Below are 27,676 nucleotides of genomic sequence, written 5' to 3'. Positions count from 1 at the left end.
GTAGGTTTAGGCACAGATTTTTCAAATCCAGAATCTTCTGTTAGTTCAAATCATACCACACTTTCAACATTCAAAACGACTGGTGATTCTTTTGGTCCATTCTAAAGCCTTCAAGAGAATTTTCGAATTATTATTTTTCAATACCAACAGAAAGTATTTTTTTTTTAATTCACGAAAATAGTAAATTCGAGTTCATGGACGTTGAATTTCATTTTGGTCTTTTTATACCAATTTTTCCAATAGGTACTGGAAAGTCCAAAAACAGTACTTAACTTGAAAAAAAAATAAATAAATAAAAAACTAACTATAGGTATCAGTATCACTTTGGAATTTTTTTTAAAATTTCTAGCTCTAAAAACTATTAATGCAGAAATGCAGAATTATTGATAAAAGCGTCACACACATCAAACAATCTTGAGAAAAATTTAATTTCGATAATGCGTAATTTTTCAAATTTTTAATACAGTGTTTTCTTGTACATAAATTTTAACTCTGTTCATCTTTAAATAGATATCTTGATTCGCTATTCAATTCTTACCTACAATACTTTTATTCTATGGAAAAAATAATTCCACTCAGTTTACCAACAATTCAAGAGATATATTTTACACCAATGAAACAAAATGAAATAAATATTTAGGTTCGTTGAAAATTGCCCACCTATTTATCGACACATTCGTCGACATATAACGCCACACGATCAATTACAAAGAGAAAAACACATTTTAAAATTTCACGAGATCGATTCCAATGATTGCGATTGCAATAGGTACATCCTTACGATTACGACGATGATGTTCTGATCGAAATTTTCTGTACTGGAAGCAAATTAATGCTAAAACATATCCATTGAAACCTGAAAATTTAAACAAATCTCATCATTAGGCTGATAATGTAAATTAAAATACATTTGAAAAATTTTTATTTGGTACAAAATTTAAATAGCTTGAGATCTATGAAACCAAAACCAAAAATCCTATCATCGAGTTAATGAATAGAAATTCTCAACGAAAAAAATAAATAAAAGGTGATACTCAAAGAAGACGAATCAAATAATCGAATCAACTTACCTAGCTGAATAAGATAACCCATTAAAAAAGGTCGACTAGTCTGCACAAAATAAAAGAACAACAACGAATACGAATTTATAAAAAGCAGCCACCGATTTCCTTTTTCTGCAAAAGTATCCGTATTTAGGCTCAGGTTACTGTCATATAACTGAAGGCATACTGCACTAATGATCAGTGTTTTTATCAAACAAATAGATTGAAACAGCAGGAAGAGTTTCAGGTAATTTCGATCTTCCTGAAAAATTCATTGTAATTATACTTAGATATACTCGTACATAATTAAATTGATCAAAAATTGTATACTAGGTACCTATTCATAAACACAACAATAATTTATTTATAGGCAAGTAAGCTACTTGTAACTTGTAAGGTACCTACTTACTTTTTCATTTGCATATGCGTCTACAATCACGTAAAATAACAGAAAGAAAAATGGAGCAAATCGTAGAAGCCATAAAGATGAAAAATCTGAAGAAGAAAAAAAAGGTGAAAAGAGAAAAAAAACTAATTTCTATACGTACAACTTAAATTTGTGATGCATGGATTTAATAAGTAAATTAATTCAAAATATATCAAAGGTATAGATGTTAAACACTCACAACTGATATCAAGGATAGAAACAGCTTCATCACCAGACGAACAAATGAAAACGATATGATAGCTAAGTAATACAAAATCACAGTATTCGAATAGCTAAAAAAAAAAAAAAAAAAAAAAAAGACACAGAATTATACATATTATAGGTAGGTAACTAATCGTAAGTGAACAAACACAACACTCACGAGCACTAAAATCAAGATAAGAAACGAAGCACATTTTAAGGGACATTCACATAACGAAACACCAATTCCCAACATTTTATTTTCAATTTTAAAATGATAAAATTATTTCGCTCAACTTATACGAATTCCAAATCTAAAATTGTTCTGCAGTAGAAATACATGAACCTGGTTATCTACAATGTGAGCTACTCGTAATTCACATTTTTGCATATATTCGACAATATAACCGAATAATTTAGACTTGGAAATTACCTACTCGGGTAAAAATTCTTATTATCAGCAAAATCAGGTGCTTGCTTTTACAACACATGAGTATCTATGTACTATCTATCTATTTACCTAGACAACATACGAAATGAAATAATATGCTCGACACAATAATTGAGGTACCCATTCATTGTAAACGAAATATTTTCAGTTTCTGTTTATAAACACAATCGCGTCTGCCAATGCTTATTAGTTATTGGTATTACCTATACCTTTACCTACCCGATTATGTCAATAGGTAAGCCGTTTTTATTTTTATCATTTGGCTAGTGACGTAATGATGAAGTTCAACTGGGTGATAGAACAATTAGAAATGAAAGGTATAGGTTTCGTATTCATCATAAGTATACCCACCCAACAATTCACTACCTAATAATTTCAAATTATTTCTTATAAAAATGCAAAATTTGACATCTTTTTTCTAGCTTAATATTTTGAAGCAGAAAAATGAGCTATTTCTGAGAGAAGGGTGTGCTCTGGTGAGAATTCGACATTGGAAATGAATTCCCCGCCCCAAAAAACCCCCCTGACCAAAATTTCAACGCGATTCGCGACCAAAAGTTTTTCTGCCCAAAAAAATGTAAGTACGTAAGCACGAATTAGCCCCTTTGCATTTTTTGGATTTTTTTGATCTGCAAAAAAATTGAGTAAAAGGTCGTTTTCGACTAATTCGAAGTCGCAGAGTCCGAATATGGTGTCCGTTTGTTTCTTGAGTCCCTGCTTCAGTAAGAAATTGTGACTATTTCCCAAAATACGAGTCCGATACCAAAATGAACGTCATTTTTGAGCTCAGCGACCTCAAATTAGTCAGAAAATGTCGATGATGATCTATTAACTCAAGTAATTAAGTCTGTGCTTTTGAAAATGTTTTTTCCAGTTTTTTCGTTTCAGTTTCTGGTGGATTTCATTTGAAAAAAAAAAAATATACTTATGATGTGCCATTTTAAAAAGTTTGACTTTTTCCCTTTTTTAAATCTGGAATTTAGGGATTTACGATTTGGTAAAAAAATCAACTTTGAACTGACAAATCCTCAATTTCACGATATGAACCTCCCAGAACGGTCGAAAGGGTGCCCCATCAGTACCATCAACCAAAGTTATAGATTCAAAAATTCTTTTAAAATTTTCCAGAGCAATTTAAAAGTTCCAGGAAAAATGAAAACTCGCTGGAGCCTCCAGAATGACATAAAACTGCGGGTAATTCTCAAATCCGGAGGATTTGTAGTGAATTAAGTTATTATTCACAATGGTTAATTTAGTTTTGAGCAATTTCTGAGCACACAATGTTGAACATTTCTTCTCTTTTTTCCCCCAAAAATGACCAATTTTACCTTCTAAAAACGTAGGTATCAGTTTTTCAAAATGTTATCTGAATTGGGTCACGTTTGAATTTCAAGAATTCGCCCAAGTAATTTCAAGAAATTAAATTCAGAATGCAAAACGAAGTTATGGAGGGGGTGGTGGTGGGAGGGAGGGAGAGAAGGTTCAAACCTCTTCCCCCTCATTATCAAATCTTGAAAAAATTTGTCAACTTTTCCAAGACTCGATAAAGTCGATAAATTTTGTAAGTTTTTAGTTCTTGATAAAGCGACTTATTTGCCGACTTTTTTGCTATTTACTCAACGGCAAGCAAGGTGAATAAATTTAAGTTCAGACTGAGGACTGAGTAAAAAAAATGGGAAATGGAGACCAAAACCACCAAAAAAAATGAAAAAGGGGTTTAGATCGAGAAAACTTGTCTTCGAAACCTCTATAACCAAACTTTTAAATGATCAAGTCTATTCTTAGATTTTAGGTAAAGATTTGAAAATTTAGAAAGTACCAAAATAAAGTGTTACCTACTTGAGAATTTTCAACTCTGCAGACTCCTGAGAAATTTTGAGTGACTTATTTATCAACAAAATTGAGTGAAAATTTCTCGAATATTAGTCGAAAAGTTGATTAATACAATTAAAAAATGGTTAAACGTAGGTAGATGAAATACGATTGCAGAACTTGAGCATAATAAAGCAAAAATAACAAAAATTGCCCTAAATTACAAAAAACCAATTGAATTGCGATTATTGCTCAGTATCACAATTACTGCAAAATTTGGATCGAAGTCAACAGAATTTCCATAAAATTGAGCAAAACTTGGAGTTTGCTTGAAAAATTGTTAGATATCCAAGAAAACAGCTGCAAATGAATAAAGGTTGATGAAAAATTGCAACAATTGCGAAAAATATTGTAAAAACGCCTGAAATGAGAAAAAAATGCTTTAAACACGCGGGTCAATGACCTTATGAACCCAGATAAGGAGGCAAACGACCTTGAAAACCCTGTCAGAAGAGTCAATGGCCTTAAAAAGTCAAACCATCAAACATGCAAACATGAGAGGCTACGCAAGTGGGCCACTGACCTTAACCCTTTGGAGGTTCTCTAGGTTTTCGGGTTAGAAAATTGAAGTGCCTTAATGAGTGTGATAGGGTACCTCGCCCAATTGGCCAAACCACAAAAAAGTCGAGCTTTTGATGAAAAGTTTTATAGGAAAATGAAAGTTTCCAAAAAACACAAATGTGACATTTCCTAAAAAAAAATTGAATGTATGCAGAATTTTTTTTGAAAAAATGAACCAAAAACATGTGTCAAAAACATTGAACAAAAGCACTCTTTCAAAAAATGAAATAAAAATTGAATTGGAAAAAAATAAAAAAACAAGGTTGAAAAAAAGTCATCTGGCAGTTCACAAATTCAGCGAGAATCAAATCTTGTTGGCAAAAATGCCTTTGTTTAAAGCATGAAGAGAAGAAAAATCTATGTCGCTAAGAGAGGATTTTTTATCAAGTCATAAAATCTTTTAGGAAATCGAGCCGAAATATGGGACAAAATTTAGCGAAATTGCGAGCTTTCTGGCAGGAGGTAACTAATTATAAAACATTTTCGCCTTTATTCACGAGATGTAGCATAGAATTTTCTTTCATTTTGGGAAAAAATGAGTATTTTATCACTTATTGGAGTATAGGAATATTAAGATGAAGATGAAGAGAAATAGTGAACAAAAACACAAATCCACAGCGTAAACGAAATGAAAGACTGAACTCGTAGATGAATTTGGATTTTTATTTACTATTTTTACTATTTCTCTTCATCTTCATCTTCATATTCCTATACTCCAATAAGTGATAAAATACTCATTTTTTCCCAAAATGAAAGAAAATTCTATGCTACATCTCGTGAATAAAGGCGAAAATGTTTTATAATTAGTTACCTCCTGCCAGAAAGCTCGCAATTTCGCTAAATTTTGTCCCATATTTCGGCTCGATTTCCTAAAAGATTTTATGACTTGATAAAAAATCCTCTCTTAGCGACATAGATTTTTCTTCTCTTCATGCTTTAAACAAAGGCATTTTTGCCAACAAGATTTGATTCTCGCTGAATTTGTGAACTGCCAGATGACTTTTTTTCAACCTTGTTTTTTTATTTTTTTCCAATTCAATTTTTATTTCATTTTTTGAAAGAGTGCTTTTGTTCAATGTTTTTGACACATGTTTTTGGTTCATTTTTTCAAAAAAAATTCTGCATACATTCAATTTTTTTTTAGGAAATGTCACATTTGTGTTTTTTGGAAACTTTCATTTTCCTATAAAACTTTTCATCAAAAGCTCGACTTTTTTGTGGTTTGGCCAATTGGGCGAGGTACCCTATCACACTCATTAAGGCACTTCAATTTTCTAACCCGAAAACCTAGAGAACCTCCAAAGGGTTAAAAAGACAGGCAGACAGACAAAATGATCAATGACTTTAAGAGCTCAGACAGGTAGGCAGATGACCTTGAAAGACCAGATACACAGTCAATGGCCTTATTAATCCCAATAAGGAGGCAAACGACCTTAAAAGGCCAGCAAGAAGGGTCAATGACCTCAAAAAGTTAAACCAGCACACATGTAAACATGAGAGGCTACGCCAGTAGGTCACTGACCTTAAAAATACAGACAGACAGATGGATCAATGGCCTCAAGAGCCTGGACAGGCAGGCAGACGACCTAGCTCGAGAGATTATATTAAAAGATCAATGACCTCAATAGGCAAGACAGCAGACAGGAGGACAGACAGGCAGGCAGACGGCTATGTGAAGCTAGACCAATAGGTCGATGACCTTAAGATGCTGGACAAACAGGTACACGACATTGGGAGGCCAGACACAGACAGACAACTTTGATATTATGATAGACTAGACTGGTGGACAGTCCACCTTGAGAGGCCTGGGAGACGGGTCAATATTCTTCATGAGGCCCGAGAGAAAGGCAGACAACCTTGAGAGGCCAGACAGGCGGAAAATAACTTTGAGAGTGCAACCAACAGGCGGGTTGATAAATAATGACCTTAAACAGCATCTGTCACAAACACTGGTCTTGAACAGTGTCTGCCACTACCACTGGTTTTAAACAGGGTCTGTCACTATCACTGGTTTCAAACAGTGTGTGTCACTACCACTGCTTTCAAACAGTGTCTGTCACTACCACTGGTTTTTAACAGTGTCTGTCACAAACACGGGTCTGTCACTATCACTGGTTTTAAACAGTGTCTGTCACTATCACTGCTTTTAGTCATTGTATGTCACAAACACTGGTTTTAAACTGTGGATTTAAACAGTGTCTGTCACTACCACTGGTTTCAAACAGTGTCTGTCACTACCACTGGTCTGTCAGTACCACTGGTTTTAAACAGTGTCTGTCACAAACACTGGTCTGTCAGTACCACTGGTTTTAAACAGTGTATGGAACAAACACTGGTTTTGAGCAGTGTCTGCCACAAACACTGGTTTGTCACTACCACTGGTTTTAAACAGTGTCTGTCACTACCACTGGTTTTAAACATTGTCTGTCACAAACACTGGTCTGTCACTACCACTGCTTTTAATCATTGTAAAGTAAATCTGCCTATTAGTACGCACTGCCTATTAGTACGCATTGCGTTTTTCTCGCGATTGGTAACACTGATCGAAAATTTGACCACACTATGGCGTAGCTGACTAATGACCCTAGTTTCTCTGAAAAAATCACGCAGTTTTATTGAAAACTCTGTCTCTGAGAACAATTTGAATGAAAAACTGTGTTTTGGATTTTTTTTTTCATCAAAATGGGAAATGATATTGAACATATTAAAATAAAGTTATTTGGTAAGTATCTTATACCAATCGATCCGCAATTTTATGTAGTTTCTTATGAAAAAAAAGACATTTCGAAAATATTATTTTATTATAGAGGCTAGACATCATTTTATGTCAGAACAAAAAACTTATAAGTATGCACCCCCTAAGTCCTATTAGTACGCATCATTTTTACATGTAAATTTTCATTTTTTTTTTTTTGATCATTTTGCATTAAAATGAAAAAAATTAGCTGAAATTTGTATTTAGTCCATCCAAGTTCAAGATTATGAAGTCTGATCATGATACTGACGTTAATTTCAAAAAAATGGACAAAAAATATGATGTCAAAAAAATGCATTTTTTGAAAATCTGAAAACTTTGCTTTTACGGATATTTGAATTGCTAATTTCGTTTTTTAACACAGTAATTCCCTCTAAATATGCTATTACACTTTTTTATTGCTTTTTGTTGGATTTTTCACAATTTTCAACGTGTATTTACTTTTGCCTACTTATAGGCGGACGTTTGCGTACTAATAGGAAGGTACCTTCCTATTAGTACGCATTTGAGTGGCTCTCGTATTTGCGTAATTACAAAAAACCCGCAATGAGAAATTCAAAAGTAAGTATTCAGTTATGTACCCATAAAGACTTCAAAGTACATTTGTACAAAATTTGGTAAATTTTGATGCACAACTCTGCGAGCTATAGCGTCTCAAACGTTAAGTGTGTACTAATAGGCAGGTTTACCTTATGTCACAAACACTGGTTTTAAACTGTGGATTTAAACACTGGTCTGTCACTACCACTGGTTTCAAACAGTGTGCCTATGTTTTTGAAATTTTTTGTCATCGATCGCTTCACTCTGGCTCGTTGGTTTTTCTTTTTCAAAATAAAGCTTTCTAAAAATCTATTATTCAAAATCAAAAAGAAACGTTTAAATCTAAAAATAAACTCCTCAACACAGAAAAAAATATTTGTTTAATTCACGAAATACGAAATTTTGAAAGCTTTTGCCCTCACTTCTTGGTTCGAGCCTTTTTGCATTTCTGTTTCAGAGCTGAAATTTCTAAAAAAAAAAAAAAAAAAAAAAAACGTTCAAATTCTGAAAGACTACCTAGGTACTCTCAGATAAAATAGGTGCGATGTCCCTGTTCTCTGATTTTTGGAATTCTGATGAAATTGGGTACTTTTGAAAGAAATTTTGAAACCAATAAATTTTCCCCACCCCACCTCCTTACTGCGACGAGTTTTGAACAAAAAATGTTGAATTCACCCAAAATAGGTATATGGAGGAGACATGAGTCCAGCAACGTGAATTTTTTCGAAATTTTTTGACTCCCAGAGGGTAGATATTGACAAAAAAAAATTGAAATTGCCATACCTCTGAACCTACCGAATTCATATGCACACAAATTTTTTTTCTTCGAAAAAATCATGCAGCAGCAAATTTGCAGCTTTTACTAACCTCCGTGTCCTACGTAGTTGCATCAAGTACGCGATACTCGTATTCCACGGAACTTTTTTTTTCACCTCTTGTTTAAAGGTTCAGTAACTCCATTCTTCTGCGACGAAACTCTTCTTTAGATTCTGCAGCTTTGAAACAGCGACAAATTGTTCCAAAGAAACAAATATGCAAACCTGAAAATTCAAACACAAGATAATTATTAGGTCTAAGTATGTACGTAGGTAGGTACCCAACAGCTTAGATTTCAGATTTAGAATTTGATTTACGATTAAATCAAAATACTAAATGATAGATGATTAAGTCTGCGAGGGCAATAGAGGAAGAGAGGAGGATGAAAGAGGATAAACGAAGAAATGAATAACACTACTTACCTAATTCTATGAGGTAACCTTGCCTATACGGATATTTGGCATCACAGCATGAAGCTACCATCAATGAATACACGTTTTCATGCAGCAACATAGAAAAAATTTCCCAGGAAGGACCAAATAGATCTTTGGCGACCCAATCATCAATCGAAATGCAACAGATTAAAGCAATTGCAATTTTCATAAAAACGAATAACTGCAATAATATGTATGGAATCAAGTGAGCTCGTTCTTTCTGAAAAATTTGCAAGCAATGTAATGTAAAAATTGGCACCAAAAAAAAATATTACCTATATAGGTAGCGTAATTCATAATGAAGCAGAATATAAGTTTAAAATGATATATAAGAGCTGACCTACTTTTTTAATCCCATATCGGCCTGATTCTTCGCAATACAGCAAAATGCAAAACATTGAAATCTCCCATAGCAATCTGACTGAAATTTTTTATCTCAATTTAGTCTCAAGTTTCAAAATAATCATTTATCAACAGGTGAATTGCGAAGGTTTGCATAATGAGTAAGTAGTAAATTTGTACTCACCGGAAGCAATTGGACAAAAATACTCCACCGAGAGAAATATCACCAGCATTAAATCAAAAAACCCCAAAACCTAACACAAAAGTTCGGTGATGTTATTTTCATGGATTATTTCAAAATTATTTTCGAGTTTATAAATACTGATAGAATTAAGGTTCAAGGTTGTATTAAATTGACTAGTAGGTAAATAGGTAAACGACACTTACCAAATCTAACATCAACACTGAACAACTGACAAGTTTCATTAAATGCCCAAGTTCATCCCACGACGAAACACCGTACTCTTCTTTCATTTTCAATAAATTTTTATTCCAAAAATTTAGCTCTTCGAATTCTACGCACATGTACAATACCTACCTATTGTGTCAACGAGCACCATCAACAAGCGATATGGTATGGCATGAGTATCCGAACTAACAGACACATCACTGACATCACGTGAATTTGCTTTATAGGCTACTTATACCTATAGACCTATAATTTATCGAATTTAAACAAATTATTAAAACTCAAGGGGGAAGGTAAATTTGTTTACTTTTTCTTTCCATTCGTGGTCTGTTAAAGGTACTTGGCTGAAGTAGGATAGAGGTATACATCATAATTATTTATAATTTAGCATTCCTAATAAGAAGGATGATATTACAGAACACGAAGTTGCTTGGTTACTTGACCATAACATTGTGAGGTCGGTAAATCAGACAGTAGGTAACCAATTGTTTAGGTTTAGAGGCCTACGTAACACTGAATGGTTTGAATTTCTATCTGCTCTCTTTCACACTTTTAATAAAATATAAAACTAACATTTCTTAAACGCGAAAGCTTTTATTAAAAAAAAAAAATCACAGGTAGGTAATACCTTGGTACATGTAGTAAAAACTAGACTAAAATCAGCTCATTTATCATGAATAACATAATGATCGATTGAGTTTTTAATTTTGATTTGATTTTGTTTTAGAAATACCAACCTCAATATCTAATTTTTTTTTAAAGTTCGTAATTAAGTAGGTAGGTAGGTACTTTATATACCTATGCTTATAAAGATGACTTTTAAAAAATAACAAAATTTCATTATTTCGAATTTTGTTTCATGACTGACGTGAGTGCACAACTGGGCTTACAATTTTTTACGATTTTTAACACATGAAAGTACCCAATATTCAACTTTGGGAAGGGGGTATCGCAACTGAATATACTGAAAAATAAGTAAATCTCAAGAATAACATATCCATTCCAAAGGTGATTTAAAGAATTTATTTACATCCCCCCTTCCTCTCTGCCATAGAATAGAATAACATTGCCAAAGTATTGCCAAAGTATAAAATTGAAAAAAAAATCATAAAGTTACCCCATCAGCATGAATTTACAAATGACAAAAATGCATAAAAGAATCATTCTAATACTTGAGTATTATTTTTGTTCGTCGAAAGAAAAAACTAGATAAGTAAGTATTTTGTGCACTCAAATTTAGGATAAATTATCATAAGATCTGGGTGGTGTAAACATATCCATATTTAGCGATGAACCTAAACGACTTATCTTCCTTCTTCCCGAGTGCATAGCTTCGTGAATGACGACGGCTTCTCGGCAGTAATTCTTCTCTCTTATTTCTTTGAAGCAATAGCACATCACCACGAACAAACATAAGTCGACGACTGTGAAATTAGTAAAAGAGAAAAAATACATTACATTTTGAATTTTAAGATAGGTAAATGCATACTTTTATTGGTTTCAAAGTTTCGATCTTTTAACGTTTCCATTCCCTGTTGTTGGATTTTAAATTTACTCACGAGAAAATAATTCTCTGTTTTTTTGAAAATTTTCCTTTTGGTCTAAACACAGTGGAGCCAAGAGCCTCCCCCCCCCATCATAAATTCAAACAAAAATCATAAAAATCGAGGGTAAAAGTCTATTTATCCAAGAATGGTTCATTTTTGCATCAGAATTCTTCGAAATATTCGTCCCCTTGTACTCGAGAACTATTCATTTCTGAATCAGAATTTTTCTATGAAAACACACCTGTCTTTTTTTCAAGAAAATATGTATCTTGTACCTTCCATATAGTTCCCCTTCTAAAGTTGAAAAAAATAAATAAATAAATAAAGGTGGCATTTTTTTCAAATTGTTGAATATCCCAATTACCTATATTTTTGAAAAGATCGATAACTTTTCATCATCAAAATCTAAGATTGAAAAATAAATTTTCAAAATAAATCGATCTCTGAAGTTTGATTCATTGATTTTTGATCGTTATCGATGTTTGATCAGGACTCAAGAGGTCCTTTGCTAAAATCTATTTTCCGAACATGATCGATCATTACGAAACCGAGATTCGCAAATAAATCGATTTTTAGGGTTCGATCAGTCGATTTTCAATCGGAAATCCTGTTTTTCAGGTTAATATTGATTTTTCATTCTGAACATGATCAATCATGTGGAATCGAAAATCACAAATGAACTGATTCTTGATCATGATCGATTTTTGATCGGAAGATACACTTATACATATGACAATTATTGTCACTAGTCCATTTTTCAAGAACCTTCTTTCATCCTCCAACAATGTTGGTCCATTTGTATAGAGAATTGGAAACCCTCAAAGTTGAAAAAAAATTGTAAAAAATAAAATAAGAGTAGGTAAATTAAACTGTAAACAAACTGTGGACGCTAAAAGGCCTAGATTCTAAGGCGTCCTTAAATAAAGATTTATTCTTCTTCTTCTTCAGTATCTTTTTATAAATTTTAAATTCCTGTTCCAGAATTCTTCAATTTAACCCACAATATTATTTATCCAATTTTTTTTATTTTTTTCGAAATTTTGATGCTCCAAATCCACTCCAAAACTCAACTAATCCACCCAACCCCCAACATTTTGATCATATAGAAGGACCCATTTCTAATTTCATCACAATGTTGAATGATCTTCAAATCAATCCTAAAACACTCATCCAACAACCAATATTATATCCCCCTTGGCTCCTCAGGCCTCCTCAAGTCAATACACAACTTATTAACTACTCAAAAAATAGCCACTCTCCACTAGTAATAAAACAAATTTATCTTGAACTCTTATCAGAATACAAAAAATTCAATCTCTGCTTTACAGATGGATCAAAAATACCAACACTTCATTCAGGGTTTGCCTACTCTATTAATGATAAAATTTCAAATTTTAAAATCCATAACAGCTCTTCAATCTACACTGCCGAACTCACAGCTATTTTCCACTGTCTCTGTGATATACTCACTTATGAATCAGAAAATAAGTCTTTCTTAATTCAGAGTGATTACCTCAGCTCACTAACTGCTATCCAAAATCGATTTTCTGACCACACCCCAATTCAAAATATTCATAAAACTCTATTTGATTTACAAAATTCAAACTACTCCATCCAGTTTATGTATGTACCCAGCCAGGTTGGAATCACAAGAAATGAAATTGTAGATAAAATTGCAAAATCCGCCACTACTCTTTCTCCGCTCACATTTATCACAGCTGACAACCTTAAATCTATCTTTACCCAAAGCACACTTAAGAAATGGCAAAACTTTTGGTCCCTCCAAACATCAAACAAGCTCTTTCACCACAAAAAAACTACCTACTCAGCCTTGGAAAAACCTATCTCAACTAAATAGACTTGAAGAAATCATTATAACCAGATTGAGAATTGGCCACACAAAAATCACCCACGATCACCTCTATGAAAAGGCCCCAAAACCCACATGCCAGTTCTGCCTGTCAGAACTTATATCTATCCAACACTTACTGTTTCACTGTCCCTCCTTACATCAGCACAGACTAATATCCCTGAAAATAGATGAAAGATCCCTATTCATACCAGACGACCCTTCCGAAATTAAAAAATTCTTAGACCTAATTAAAAAACTTGACCTTAACAACTCAATTTAAATCTCACACGACGGGTGTAATAATCAAGTAATTACAAACACCCCCCCCCAAAAAAGTTCTACTTTTTTTATCATCCGTATTACATAGAATGTAACATCATGAAAATGCCCACTTTTTTTATTCTCATAAATTTTTAAGAGGCCCAAGTCTCATTTCTCATTGTACATACTAATGAGAAAAATATGGGGGTCTAAAAGTAAAAATTCCAATTTTTTGAGATTTTGAGAGACTTTTTTGCACGATTTAATTTCAAACAGAATAACATTTTCAGGATTTAAAAAATAAAAAATAAAAACCAATAACTTCATGGAGGGGGGGGGGGGGAGTCGTAAAAAGGTTCGGTAAAGATTCAATATTATAGTCAGATAATTAATACTCACTAAAAAATGCGATAAAATGTATCAATTGTAATGGAATATCCAACGTAGGATAAAGTATTATTATCGATCCGAGACAAATCACTCTGAATGATTCCAACATTAAAAAGGGCAATATAGCTAGAGATATTTCCTGGAATAAAAATTACAAACGTCATGAGAAAAAGTAGTTCTTTGATTTCGCTTATTATGAATCAATTACTTCGAAATTCATACCGTTCTAACACCAATGAATGCAATTGGAGCAATACAAAGCTCAATTAACACCAAACAAAGTGCCACAATATCGAAATATTTTCCGTCTGAAATAAATACGAAAATATTATTGTACTGGAAATGGTACCTACTTCAATGGAATTTCGAGTAAAATGATCTTCAGTAGATATTGCATTTCACAAATTAAGTAACTTTCAAATTAAAATAAATAATTCCTAATCGAATGAAATAAAATAAATCAAAGTACGTACTTGTGATTGCCAATAAACTACAAAATACGATATTCCATATCTGTATTAAAAAAACGAGCACGTAAAAATGAAACAAAAAAATTAATTAGATGAGATAAAATATTCAACAAGTGTATAAATTTAAGATTATTCTGCTTGTATTATGGCTAAAAAAAAAAAGTCTAACTCACCACATCAAAAACTACAATAGCAGTGGCTCCAGTTTGAAGCGAACATCCACAAAAACGGCGATCATTTTCCAACATTTTTACAGGTTTTTTTTTTCCATAGTAAAATTACTTCTAGATATACTTAGGTCCGAATATCACTTCACTTTACAACAACACAGTAGGAGAGGTATTATATGTAACTGCTGCGATTACATTTTCGTACCTCTGACTCTAACCAAACAATTCGTTTCGCAAACTTGCTAAGTAATTACCTATCGGATCATCTGTATCGAATAAAGAGATGTTTTTTTGCACGTATGTTAAAGTTGAAATCTATCGCCCAGTGTCCATTCATAATGAATCATCGCACGTATACGCTCATTAACTGCGCGTAATTATAACAAACGTTGTGAAAAAATTTTCCGACGGGAAATAAGCGCAGTGTTGCCAATTTATGTGACGTTCGTCGCGAACTAAACGCACAATAGGTACATACGAGTATGTTGAATAAATCATAAATGAATAAATTTGCATTTTTTTTAACAACTATGGTGAAAGATTATCCATCTGGAGAAGAATAAAATCACTTAAAAAGAATAGGTACATATCGCACCTCGGGAGTTATAAGGTCACATCTCAAAAAAGTGAAATTTTACAGGAGGATGATTTTCTTTTTTTTCAAAACTTGATTCATTATTTTTATCAACTTACAATTAATTGTGAGGAATTAATAGCACCTCATTTTAAAGATCTGGTATCCTACATTCATTTAGCATAAGAACACTTTGAAAAATAAAATCTTAAAGAGGAAATATTTCAATGTTTGGAAAACATTTTGAGTTAGAACCTTTCATTAAAGTTGATGTGGAGGCGAAAGGAAGCGTCCAAAAAAAATTGCACGATAACAAAGTTGTAGAGAATTAAATTTCCAATCGACTTAATGTCGTTAGTTTTTTTCTAAAGTGCTTAGTTTTTGAGTTTTTCTCAAAAAACTAAAATTTCATGATATGTGCAAATTCATTTTTCTGAAAAGTGATCAATTTAAAAATTTTTTTCCATTTGGTACAAACCAATAAAAAATGCACTCCTTGTGACTATTTCTAACTGAAAAACATTTAAAACAATCAAAACTATTTGTTAACACTTTGTATGTACGAAATTGGCTCAAAAAAGGTGGTGTTTTTTGAGATGTGCCCTTATAACTCCAAACAACTTGCAATGTTGTTGAGATTTTGAGTTAGGCCATTTGCGTTTTTTACAAGATCTAGATGATGTACCCAACTCAAAGTGTAATTGTTGGTTGAGGGGGGTCATACAAACCCCAAAAATGCAAAAACATCAAAATCAATTTTTTTTGAGATGTGACCTTATTACTCCCGAGGTGCGATATACACAATTGAAACTCGAATTTTTAACTTCCATTTTTAACTCCTACTTTTTCTAAAAAAAATAAAAAATAAAAAAAATAAAATGAAGTGTGAAGAAAAAATCTATTTCCTCTAGGTTCCTTCCAACCACTAGCCTACTGCAATTTGATTAAATTTGAGATATCGACTGGATATAAGTAAGTATAGCTGCATCAGCTGAATCATGAATGTTTAATTCGTGGAATTCAGCAAATTTTTCACCAAACTTACCAAGGTAAATGAACGTAGAGACGTATATCTGATTCCCGAAAAAAATACCATAATAATCTACTCTGCAGTTATTTTTATTCATTAGGTACATATGTACACAATTTAAACATGCATAAGTCGCGTCGGACATGTTCCAATAATACATTTTCCACATTATTATAAGAGAACTTTTCTTATCATTTGATAAATAAATTGAATGCATGAAACAGAAGAATAACATCCGAAAGCGATAACATAAAATAAAACTTCAATTCAACAGACGAACATGTGACTGGTACATATATTTAATTTTTCAAGTTAAAAAAAATACCTGCAATCCTCAGCTGCTGGAGGGGGAAAGGTAGAAAAGGTTTATTTGTACCGAGCCTGCTTTAATTTTAAAAATGTCTGTAGGTATTTGGTTCAAAAATTATTCGAAAAAAATTATAGGTAGGTATACTCATAGAGACCATGCAGCTGAGTTATTTTTTTTTTCTTTTGTTCAATTTGATGGAGCTTGACAGAAAGTTATGAACAGATGACCTCAACAAGACCTGTGAATTCGTAATTTTTCAAACTTTATCGCCATGATTTTTTGCTAGGTTTGCGTCAAATTTAATTTCAAGTATCTAAAATTGAAAAATGTATCATCATCAATTCCCTAATGGAGACCTCAGTTGTGACCAGCACAGCTCAAATGAACCAGCAGAAAATTTTAAATTTTCAATCTCAGAAGAGCTATGATCCGCAGCTCCAGAAATGCAAAATAAAAGTATTTGTAGGTTTCGATACTTACATGATCACATTTTTTTATTTATAAAATAATCCTTAGGCTAAAAACGCATAGAAACATTTTCCAAAAAAACAAAACAAAAGTGAAAAAATCGAAAACTAGACAGCTAAGCAAAGATTAGCTGCAAAGTGTGCGTATCTAGCTGCCTTTTCTACAGCTATAACCGTTAGTGTCACAGTTATGAGAATTTTTGAAACTCTCACTGCTTCAAAATAATAATTGTTTTTCAGTGTTTTCATATTTTCCAAATTACAATAGGTATTTCAGAATAATTTATAAGCTTGTATTGCTTCTAAATTAAGAAATTTCTAGTTGTTTTTCATAGTTTGCATTGTTTTAAAATTTACAAAATTTCAAATCAATTTCCCGAATTCCCCATCGCTTATACAATTTTGTAAAGTTTTCAATAAATTTTCAGAATTTTGCATTGCTGCTGAGTTAGGAAATTTGCAATCAATTTTTAGAATTCACATTGCCTCTAAATAGTCAAATTTTGAATAATTTTTCAGAATTCTTATTGTCTTTAAATTAAAAAATTTCAAATTCAATTTTCAAGTTCATATTGTCCACAAATTGTAAAACGTTTACTCAATTTTTGGAATTTACATTGCCTCCAATTTTTCAGAATTCTCATCTTCTTCATAAATATTACAATACTTATTTCATATAATTTTCAAATTCACATTATCTGCAACTTACAGAACTTTTAATCAATTTTTGGAATTCTCAGCGTCTCTAAATACAAATTTTCATATTATTTTTTTTAGAATTTCCATTGTCTTCAAATTTATAAATTTTCAAACCAATTTTCAGAACTTGCTTTTTATTCTCAATTAAGAATTAAATCTTATAAAATATGTTAAGAATTTGCATTGTCTCTAAATTACACGAAAAAAATATGGGTAATTTTTACAAAAAAATTTAACTAAATACCTACTGGTATTTAGCACAATTAAGTACCAGATCCCATTCAATAATTTTTACTATAATCGTATAGTAAAAATTATCATTTTAATATATTTTGCTATAGGTACCAATAGTAAAAATTATTTTGTTTTAATAATTTTTACTAAATCATGATAATAAAAATTACATGTTTCAATTGTACAAAAATTAGTTTAATTACTCATTTTGAAGTAATTTTTAAATCATAAGTAAAAAGTTAAAAATTATTCATGTCAAGGTAATTCTTACTAAGTAGGTATACTTATGGCTATAGGTAGACAAAAATTAATGAAATGAATTTTTAGTTAGCAAATGATATCATAATTCATAACTCAATTTCAGCATTATTTTTGCCCCATTACAAGTATCATGTACTACGAATAGGTAACTCCAAAGCATTTACCTACCCAATTTTCCTACGAAAAATCTGTCACCTACCTATGTACTTACCTCACGGGGATTCGAACCTGGGTCCCTAAATTTCCTATTCCTACCTACATGCCCTAACCACTCAGCCACAAATTCACTACAAAGGTTAGGGCATTAAAATAATATATTTGTTTGGTAAACGCCCCACCAAACCACTCCCACTTGGAATTTACAGCTAACAGACCGGGGGTGTAACAGGGTACAATGAAACACAGCTGGTGATGGAATAGACTGGGGGTATAGCAGGGTACAATGAGCGGCAGGTGTTCTACAAGTCCCCTTTTCCCTTTTTTAGGATTTAATGCATTAAAATAATAAACTAAAATTGCAATTACTCAGCAATTACCTACCCATCCGAATTGAATGAAAATTAATCTATTCCCTCCGCCTTAATGATTCTCAAATGGTGTCCAATAGGTACGAAAAACGGTTGGATAGCTTAAGAGAACATTCATTGTAATTGAAATTTCAATTTCTCAAAGCGAAACCAATAGTGCGCTACGCACACTAAAAACCTAATTGACTTCATTTTTTATCAAAAATTTTCTGCATTCAAATAAATCCAGACGTTGTAAGGAGCAGTTATGGCCTGACCGCCTTAGGGAATGGTATTTTATTTCGCTCGGCACTACCCAATGGAACTGGACATTGAGTTAAGTCAACCCTACAAAAGTGCTGCTTCTACCTATTGCTATTGCTAAAGGTCTTATTTATTGGGGGACTGCGGAAGAGATGGTAAACGTGATTAATGGAGGATTCGTACCGCTGACCATCTCCTTAGCCCCCCTAGAATTAATTGCAATTACACCTCGCGATTGTAATTAATTCTCTGTCTTACAATGGCCCCGAGAACCATTGTATTTCTTTACTTTTATCCAATAGATGCATAGAAAGTGTATTTATTTCACTTGTCTTTTCAATACCTACCACTTACGTGGTACAAGGACTACCTTAAAAAAGTAGTTCTATGACCAATGAGCCACCCTTCAATGGCATACTTGGCTTTAACGATCAGAATTATTGTACCAATGATATTGTATTTTAAAATATTGCAATATATTATCATAACAATAATTCGATTCTTTTCCTTATTTAGTGTGAGTGATTAAAGTGAGAATCCAAATATGAGATGGACAGTGTCATCAGGAATGATTTTTATAGATGAATGAGCTATCCAACATATGAAAAATATTCACCCCCTTAGGAATATTTTTTATCCTCCCCATTGTGGCATTTATTATCATTATCCTCGTCTACCTGAATTATTCCAGATCGCACTGTTACAATGTATTTTAGGAACCACCTGAGACAATTTTTTAGAATTTTTTTGACTTTCACACTCCTAGATTCAAGGTAATGAGTTGGCAGATAAAATAGCTAAACAGGCTCACCTCCACCTTCCCCCTCCCCTGTCAACACACCAATCCCTCTATCTGGCCTAAAACTCCATTCCAAAACGCTAAGTAATGCATGAAGTATTTCAATCTTCATGGTCTCTAGTCCAAAGTATGTAGGTACAAATAAACTAAAAAGCATCAAAAACATCACATCTATGTATGGAAAACTTCAGAACAACTTCAGCGTAAATCTGAGGTTCTTCTCGCCCAACTCAGGGGTGGCTACTTTCTTCTGGCTCACCAATTCATATTTCTTAAATAGCCTCCTTCCTCATACCCGGAATGCAATATTCCCCTAAACATTGCTCATTTACTAATGCACTGTCCATCCTACCAAAATGAATGCTCCAGACTCTTCTTGAATTCAAACCAACTTCAGGTCCTCCTTTCTGATGACCCCACTCATACTGACGATGTTAAGCATTAAATTTCTACACTGCTCAAAATTAGATACCTAGGTATAAGTAAACAAATTTAAAATCCAGGTAGCCGATCTTTCTGTACCTATTAATTGTAACTCTATTCTAAAAATATGTATGTGCCGTAAGTAGTTAAGGAGGTACTCTACGATCAGGTGCAAGATATGCAACCCGCAACACACGCAACGTTGGCTCGCGAGTACAGTACAGGGTGGGTAATGCTGTAGGCGGGGTGAGGAGGGAAACTGGTTCGCGCACACGTGGTGGAATGCTGGCTTAGGTGGCGGGGGTGAGGGAGGATATTAAATTAATATTGATTGACGAATTAATTAATTAATTAAATTAAAACACTGGTACATATCAATATGATCGATCAATTAATTAAATATTTCATTGATTCAGAATAATTATCACAATTGATTTCTTTAATTAAAATATTCATAATCGATTTTGCCAATTACGATTATATGGGAACAAATGGAAATATCAACCCCCCTCTGCCCCCCCCCCTTCATATAGATGGACTGATTGATTGATTTCTTCAATTGAAATAATTATCAGTGATTTTAATCGTAGGTATGTACAGGCATTATGGATATAGTAAATTAGTACTAGACTTTTTCTATTCTTTTCCATATCCTTCCACCCAAGCATCAATATCTTAAATGCCTACAATATTCAGATGTTTCTAGACTGAATAAGAATTCCTTAAAAGACAAGCCTTTGGTCAACAATAGCTACAGACATGTGTCGCCACTTTATACATTAGAAAAAAAGTCATTAATCTTTCTTGTTCTTCTAGAAATGTGTGATGTAGAAGTACAAAGAAATTCTGTCTTGGAAAGATCTGGAAATGGAAGAAAGTAGAAAGCAGGTATACTTTGAGAACAGGTTTTCTGTTTCCAAGGGAGGGTATATGGAGAAAGAGCTAGAATGTAAGGGTGAGATTTTAGAATCCATATAAGAAAGTAGTTGGTCAGTGGAGGTTTCAGTTGTTCATTTGTGCATTCGTGATTTTTTCAAAGAGTTTATTCTGCTAGTGCTGTGTGATTCTATACTTTTTCTGTACTGTGTATCTGTGTGTTTATTTTTCAAATCTTTTGAATGAACATATTTTTCAAAATTGTGTACTGTGTACTGTGTACTGTGGAATAAAGTGAAGTGAATCGTCAAACGTAAATTATTCGCGAACTGTTTCAATTTTTTTTGTGGTAAATATTTCGCTTTTCAAAAATGGAAAGTTCGAAAATTTTTGGCGAGTTGGACAATCCAGTTAATGAAGAAGAAATGTCCAAGGTATTGGAGCAAATTTCTCACAGCCCTTTACCTGTACTCCAAGCAGACGAAGTGCATGAAATTTTATCTCCTGTTGGTGCTCCAGGGCCATCCAATCCTATACAGCCTGTTGGTTTACCAGGACCATCTAATCGTATGCAGCCAGTTGGTAAGTTTTTGTCTTTTTTTAAAAAAAATTTATGCTTGAAGCTATGCAAAGTAAATACCTACATACGAGTTCGAAGATCATTTTGCTCAAAGTAAAATTAGGCAGGGAGGTGGTGTAAAAAAATTATTAATTTCTTTCATTTGAGAAAAAAAACAAAGCAAAATAGGTATATATTTTTTTTTTTAGAAATTTTTTTTGCAAACACACTCTGAGGTCATTCATTTCTAACTCTACACAGAATAATTCAAATTTAAAAATATCACCAATTCAAAATAATTTTTCTCACATTTTTTAAAATTGAGTAAAAAATATCTGTTCTGAAAAAGAGATTTGGCAATTTTTTTTTTTTCAAAGTATAAAAAAAAAACAAACAAGTGATTGAATGCATGTGTGGCTTTATGCTTGCCTAATTAAATGCTTTTTAATCTAAGATTTCCCTGCCCCTTTCCCCTTTTTGCTGTTGTAAAAAATCTAATTTCTTTCTCTTTTTTTTTTTAAACAGAGCTTCTTGATTTACCCCCTGAATTAATTTTCGAAATTGTTAGTCATCTCCCTGGGGCTTCTATTGTGATGTTGGCACAAGCAAGCGATTATCTATGTGAAATTATTGTTGAAAAATTTGAAAAAATTTGGAATGAAAAATTTTTGGAAAAATATGACGAAATTAAAAACTTTATTCGAGCACACCTAAAAGAAAAATTTAAACAATTCCTGATCAGCTGCCTGCATTTTAACAAGGAAACAATCAATGTAATAGAAGTTCTTAAAAAAGCAAAGTACATCGAATCAAAAAATTGGCAAGATTATACACAAGATGATGTTGTTCACGTATTTTCTCTTCCACAATTTTACACTGAAACAGATTTAATTAGAGATTATCAAAAAGAGGGAAGGGCAGAGGACTTGCAATTTTTTCTGCTAGAACCATATTTTGACAAATGGAAATTGAGCCAAGCCATCCACAAACAACTAAACCTACCAGTGTTATCTTGGGAAGATTTTATCGAAGATATGTGCTCCAACTATTTTGAGGCAACTTCACTTGAGAGCTGGGGGGAATGGTACAGGGAAAAATTGATGCACAATACACCCTAATTTTTTTTTTCTTAAAAAAGACAATTCCTTAACACACATTTTTTTTTCTTTCTTTTATACCCACAGATGAAACAGATGAAATAGAGGAGGAATTTTATGATGTACTAGGCATATCATCAAAAGTTATTAAAAAATTTTCTACTGAAGCACTCACAATGACAGCCAAATTAAAAGAAAACTTGAAAAAAGAAAATCCGGAAGAATACCTAAAAAAAGCCCTGAATAAGTTGATAAATGAATTTGTTATCAACGATATGAATCCCCGTGATAGAGTTGGTCTGGTTATGGGCAATGAATCGGCAGAAAAACCCATATTTATTTCATATAGGACACCTGACCAATTTTCCAGTGATGTAATAATGAATGAATTTTCACGAATTATTCAGAGTAATAAAAATTTTTTAACGGATGAACCCTTTAAGATCAAAATAACCAAAGTACGAATGCCTGATGGGAACGGGAGAAGACGAAAATTTGACTTAATGAGCTATGAAGAAATTTGCCGGAAAAAAACATCTATAATTACAATTGAAAACCCCCATGACAACTTATGTTTGCCTAGAGCCCTTGTAGTTGGTATAGCTCTGGTTCATAAAGAAGATAACCAGAATGCAAAAAACCATTATGAATTAATAATCCAAAAGAATCGAGACTATCAGTTACTGCAGGCTCAGAAACTATGCAGAGAAGCAGGGGTGAATATTGATGAAATTGGAGGCGGTATTGAAGCCCTCACCCGTTTTCAGAATTATTTAAAAGACTACAAGATAACTGTTTTTCATGGTGACGATGTGAATGGCAGAATACTTTATTTCAGAGGAAAGACCACAGCCCAGAAGTATATAAACTTGTACTACTTAAATGAACATTATAATGTGATAACCACTTTGAAAGGGGCTTTTGGGTTTGACTTCTTTTGCTACGCATGTGGTAAAGGCTATCACCATAAGGGTGAACACCCAAATTGTATAAATGCTTGCAGCCAATGCTTGAAAGAGCCGAAATGTAAGTTCAAATCAGTGGACCAAATTAAAACGTGCAAAGATTGCAATCGGAAATTTCTTGATCAAATATGCTATGATAAACATAAGGTTCCAGGCCATTTTGAGAAGAACAAAAGTGTATGTGAAGGCTTGAAATTTTGTAAGAGCTGTGAAAAGTTATATTCTGTTAGAAGGCAAAAAAACCAGCAACACAAATGTGACTCTCATGTCTGTGAAAACTGCGATAAATTGGTGCCTTATGATCACGTATGTTTTATCAAGCCTATGAAGAAAATGAACAAAAGAAGCGATGATTTATATGTTTTCTTTGATTTTGAAGCAAGGGTAGAAGAAGAGCCATGGATTGTCACCCCTAAGTATACAGCTCGCCGTCACATACCAAATTTTGCTGTGCTACAGATGAATTGTATGCGCTGTATTAACAATGAAAATGATGACATAACGATAGATTGTAGCCATTGTGGGCAGCGTCAGTATGTGATTGAAAACAAAGAAGGAGATGAATTGCTAGAAGAATTTTTCGATATTATTCGTAATAAAACACCCAAATTCAAAAAAACATATGTGTATGCTCACAATGGAGGTGGCTATGATTATATTTTCCTAATAGAATTCATGGTTCGAAAACTAAATTGGGTACCTACCTTAACTATGAATGGTTCAAAACTGATAATGATGAAACATAAACAAATTGAATTCAAAGATAGCCTAAACTTTTTCCATACCAGACTGGCTGCTCTACCTGATATGTTTGGCATTGAAGATGCAGAGAAGGGGTATTTCCCCCATTATTTCAACACTTTACCGAATCAAAACTACTGTGGCTCTATCCCTGAAGCAAAATATTACGGTATGGATGAAATGGGTCTTAAAGAAAGGAAAAAATTCGAAGAATGGTACAATGATCAAAAATCCAAGAATGTGACATTCAATTTTCAAGAAGAGATCCGAAAGTACTGCATTGCAGATGTAAATGTACTAAGAAAATCTTGTATAAAGTTTCGAAAACTATTCTACGATTTAATGGGGATAGACCCTCTAGCAGCAACATCAACAATAGCCAGTGCCTGCATGACTGCTTACAGAACAAATTTCATACCGCCAAATACCATCCCTTTGATGACCTTTCCATCATATCGAATGAGGGACAATCAATCAATGTTGGCAGTTCGATATTTGAAGTACTTTGAAGATATGCATGGTGTTCAATTAGAATCTGCTTACCGTGGATGGGAAAAGCAAATTGGCAAATATAAGGTTGATGGCTACCATCCGTCATTTCCTATGGAAAAATTAGGTCCAGTTCCTGAAGATATGCCAAGTGTAAGACCATTGATTATCGAAATTAATGGATGCTATTATCACGGATGTCCAAAATGTTTTGCCAATCGAACAACAGCTGTTAAATCGAAAGATAGTAAAGAATATGTCAATATGGACATGCGATATAAGAATACACTGAAAAAATTAGAACATCTTCTTTCTCTGCCTGAAGCCCCTTATGTTATCACTAAATGGGAATGTGAGATCTATAATGAATGCAGAAGTAATCCTACTCTGAAGCATTATATGACAAATGTCCAAATTCCAACCCCGATATACTCCAACCGTGAACCATTCTTCGGTGGCAGGACAGAAAACTTTTATTGGTATGTATAAAGGTGATAAGTTATAGGTTTTTGTAGGGGAAAAACTATCAGAGAGGTTCTCTAATGCAAATTTTTCTTTTTTTTTCTTCTGATACAGGTACTATAGAGTGGACCCAGAAAAAAACGAAAAAATTCGCTATCTAGATGTGAATTCTCTCTATCCTTACGTTAACAAGTATGGATGTTATCCTATAGGACATCCAAAAATTTTGCTTGGCAATGATATTCCCCCAAATTTGAATAATATTACAGGAATTGCAAAAGTTAGGCTTCTTCCACCAAAACAGCTATATCTACCAGTTTTACCAGTTAAAGTGAACAATAAATTGGTATTTGCACTTTGTAGAACATGTGCCTCTGAAGAAAATAAACTTGCATGTAACCATTCCGATAATGAAAGAGAAATTATGGGTACCTATACATGTATTGAACTAAATAAAGCTGTAGAAAAAGGATACCAAATCAAAGAGATCTATGAAGTTTGGGCTTATAAATCCACAAAATATAACATTCAAACCAATTCAGGCGGCTTATTTGTAAACTATATAAATACGTTCTTGAAGATAAAACAAGAAGCCTCAGGGTTTCCACCTCATGTCCAGTCAGATGACGACAAAAGAAAATTTATTGAAGAAATGAAACTTCGAGAAGGCGTAACCCTAGATCTGGAGAAAATTGAACCTAATCCAGGCCTAAGATCTCTGAGCAAACTCTGTCTAAATAGGTAAGATGCTGGCTACCTATCCTTTGATATAACTCATAAATTTCTCAAAAGTAGGTACATCATATCAACATTGATATGGTTTTTGTTTATTTTTCAGTCTCTGGGGAAAATTTGGGCAGAGGAACAATCAAAGGCAGGTGAAAGTCATAAAGGATGGACCCGAATTCTTCGAATACTTTTCAAACCCAGCAATAGACATAACAGATACAACTTTTGTTACTGATGATTTAGTTTATGTCCACTGGGAATACCTTGAAGAAACAGCCATTGATACACCCTTTATCAATCCAGTACTCAGTGCTCATGTAACTGCCGAAGCCAGGCTGGTCCTATATAGTTATTTGGAAAAATTACAAGATAGAGTACTCTACTGTGATACAGATTCAATTATCTATATTGAAAGACCAGGAGATGAGCAAATAGAGACAGGACCTTACTTAGGCCAGATGGGAAATGAACTGGAAAAAGAGGGTGAAGGAGCCTATATAACAGAATTCATTTCTGGTATGATGAATTTATTGATCATGAATAGATTCTATCTATCAATTAATAATTAACAGTTATCAATGATGAATTTTTCATTATACTTTCAGGAGGTCCAAAGAATTATGCCTATTGCATAAAAACAGGGAAAGGTGAGCTCAAACATGTGGTGAAGATTCGGGGTTTCACCCTGAATTATAATACCCTTCAGAGCCTGAATTATGAAGCACTGAAAAATTTTGTCCTCTCACAAACCTCCACTAATCGACCACAGAAAATAAAGGTTGAATATAAAAACCAAATCCAAAGGAAGAGGCCTTTTCATGTGGTAACACAAGAAATGTCAAAAGAATATGGTGAAGTTGCCCCAAAAAGGAGGAGAATTGAATCTTTCCGTAGTTTGCCCTATGGTTATGTGGATTGAAATGTAACTAACCTGAGTTCATTCTCTTTCTTGAAATTCTGTAGGTATAAATCCTAATAATATTCTGTTCTTATTCACAGGCTTAAACGATTTACCAGACAATATCTTGGAAAAAATATTGGATAGTGTATATTGGAAGCAATACTACACAACGCTACCCTACGTCAGTCAACGATTGCAAAAGTCTTGCATTGAAAGAATTTTCAAAATCATGCATCCCAAAACTAAGGCATCAAAGGATCACACTTTGGTTGTTGACAATTATAAAAATCGAAGAAATGGAAGAAACGGCGAAATTATCATTAATAGATTCCGCAGAGGGCTCATTCCATGTAATTGTTTAAGCAAACAGGGTCGTAAAAAAGAAGTACGATACATCAAGAGATATGTCATTGAGCTAAAGGTAGGCCGCCCTTTCTTCAACGATGACCACGACACAGGCGAATCGGATCTCGAAGAATAAATGTACTTTTTCTTGAAATTTTTTAAAAATTTGTAATTAATTTTGTAATTTTTGTATCTTTCTTCAATAGATTAACTTATACTTACTTACGTTTCCTTACTTGTGTTTATGAATTCTAGGTTACATCTTTTATGAAATCTATTTGTTTATAAGTTTTCAAGAGTTCTTGTGATTATTTTTACCTGTATCAACTCCTGTGTTTGAAATATTTCTATAATAAATAGTACCCAGTGTTCATCTTTCATTTCATTTCAATCATTTTTTTTTT

At 33.0% G+C, this 27,676-nt stretch overlaps 3 protein-coding genes across 4 annotated transcripts; 1 reads left to right on the top strand and 2 right to left on the bottom strand.

Moving 5' to 3' along the window:
- Positions 1-579: 579 nt before the first annotated feature.
- On the bottom strand, positions 580-2,628 carry LOC135834686 (uncharacterized). Of its 2 annotated transcripts, none has more exons than XM_065348633.1 (5): positions 2,109-2,628; positions 1,670-1,763; positions 1,453-1,538; positions 1,071-1,305; positions 580-856 (listed from the first exon to the last, which is right to left on the bottom strand). In XM_065348633.1, the coding sequence occupies exons 1-5, from the start codon at positions 2,160-2,162 to the stop codon at positions 726-728; spliced, it is 600 nt and encodes a 199-aa protein (XP_065204705.1). In that variant the 5' UTR covers positions 2,163-2,628; the 3' UTR covers positions 580-725. The 2 variants fall into 2 exon arrangements, with proteins under 2 accessions (XP_065204705.1, XP_065204704.1); XM_065348632.1 differs by lacking the exon at positions 2,109-2,628 and adding an exon at positions 1,853-2,100.
- A 7,797-nt stretch (positions 2,629-10,425) lies between these two features.
- Positions 10,426-14,917, bottom strand: LOC135834687 (uncharacterized). The gene is made up of 5 exons (XM_065348635.1): positions 14,545-14,917; positions 14,375-14,414; positions 14,124-14,209; positions 13,911-14,040; positions 10,426-11,275 (listed from the first exon to the last, which is right to left on the bottom strand). The coding sequence occupies exons 1-5, from the start codon at positions 14,617-14,619 to the stop codon at positions 11,088-11,090; spliced, it is 519 nt and encodes a 172-aa protein (XP_065204707.1). The 5' UTR covers positions 14,620-14,917; the 3' UTR covers positions 10,426-11,087.
- A 9,399-nt stretch (positions 14,918-24,316) lies between these two features.
- LOC135833993 (uncharacterized) lies at positions 24,317-27,408 on the top strand. Its single transcript, XM_065347830.1, has 5 exons — positions 24,317-25,314; positions 25,412-25,489; positions 25,661-26,038; positions 26,136-26,542; positions 27,026-27,408. Exons 1-5 carry the CDS (start codon positions 24,317-24,319, stop codon positions 27,406-27,408), a joined length of 2,244 nt encoding a protein of 747 aa, XP_065203902.1.
- Positions 27,409-27,676: the final 268 nt, after the last annotated feature.

The sequence above is a fragment of the Planococcus citri genome, chromosome 2 (genome assembly GCF_950023065.1).
Source record: "Planococcus citri chromosome 2, ihPlaCitr1.1, whole genome shotgun sequence".
Lineage (NCBI taxonomy): Eukaryota > Metazoa > Arthropoda > Insecta > Hemiptera > Pseudococcidae > Planococcus > Planococcus citri.
This window is presented reverse-complemented; position numbering and strand designations above follow the sequence as displayed.

What these genes read in the sequence shown, in the direction of transcription:
- LOC135834686 (XM_065348632.1), bottom strand. Translation starts at nt 1,927, where the DNA reads ATGTTGGGAATTGGTGTTTCGTTATGTGAATGTCCCTTAAAATGTGCT. An exon ending in TTCTATCCTTGATATCAGTT is followed by an intron (nt 1,539 to 1,669) that starts GTGAGTGTTTAA and finishes TTTCTTCTTCAG; the next exon opens with ATTTTTCATCTTTATGGCTT. An exon ending in GGGTTATCTTATTCAGCTAG is followed by an intron (nt 857 to 1,070) that starts GTAAGTTGATTC and finishes TTAAATTTTCAG; the next exon opens with GTTTCAATGGATATGTTTTA.
- LOC135833993 (XM_065347830.1), top strand. Translation starts at nt 24,317, where the DNA reads ATGAATGGTTCAAAACTGATAATGATGAAACATAAACAAATTGAATTC. An exon ending in CTCTATCCTTACGTTAACAA is followed by an intron (nt 25,490 to 25,660) that starts GTATGGATGTTA and finishes TGCACTTTGTAG; the next exon opens with AACATGTGCCTCTGAAGAAA. An exon ending in AGCAAACTCTGTCTAAATAG is followed by an intron (nt 26,039 to 26,135) that starts GTAAGATGCTGG and finishes TTTATTTTTCAG; the next exon opens with TCTCTGGGGAAAATTTGGGC.
- LOC135834687 (XM_065348635.1), bottom strand. Translation starts at nt 14,619, where the DNA reads ATGTTGGAAAATGATCGCCGTTTTTGTGGATGTTCGCTTCAAACTGGA. An exon ending in CTATTGTAGTTTTTGATGTG is followed by an intron (nt 14,415 to 14,544) that starts GTGAGTTAGACT and finishes TTTTTAATACAG; the next exon opens with ATATGGAATATCGTATTTTG. An exon ending in CATTCATTGGTGTTAGAACG is followed by an intron (nt 14,041 to 14,123) that starts GTATGAATTTCG and finishes TTTTTATTCCAG; the next exon opens with GAAATATCTCTAGCTATATT.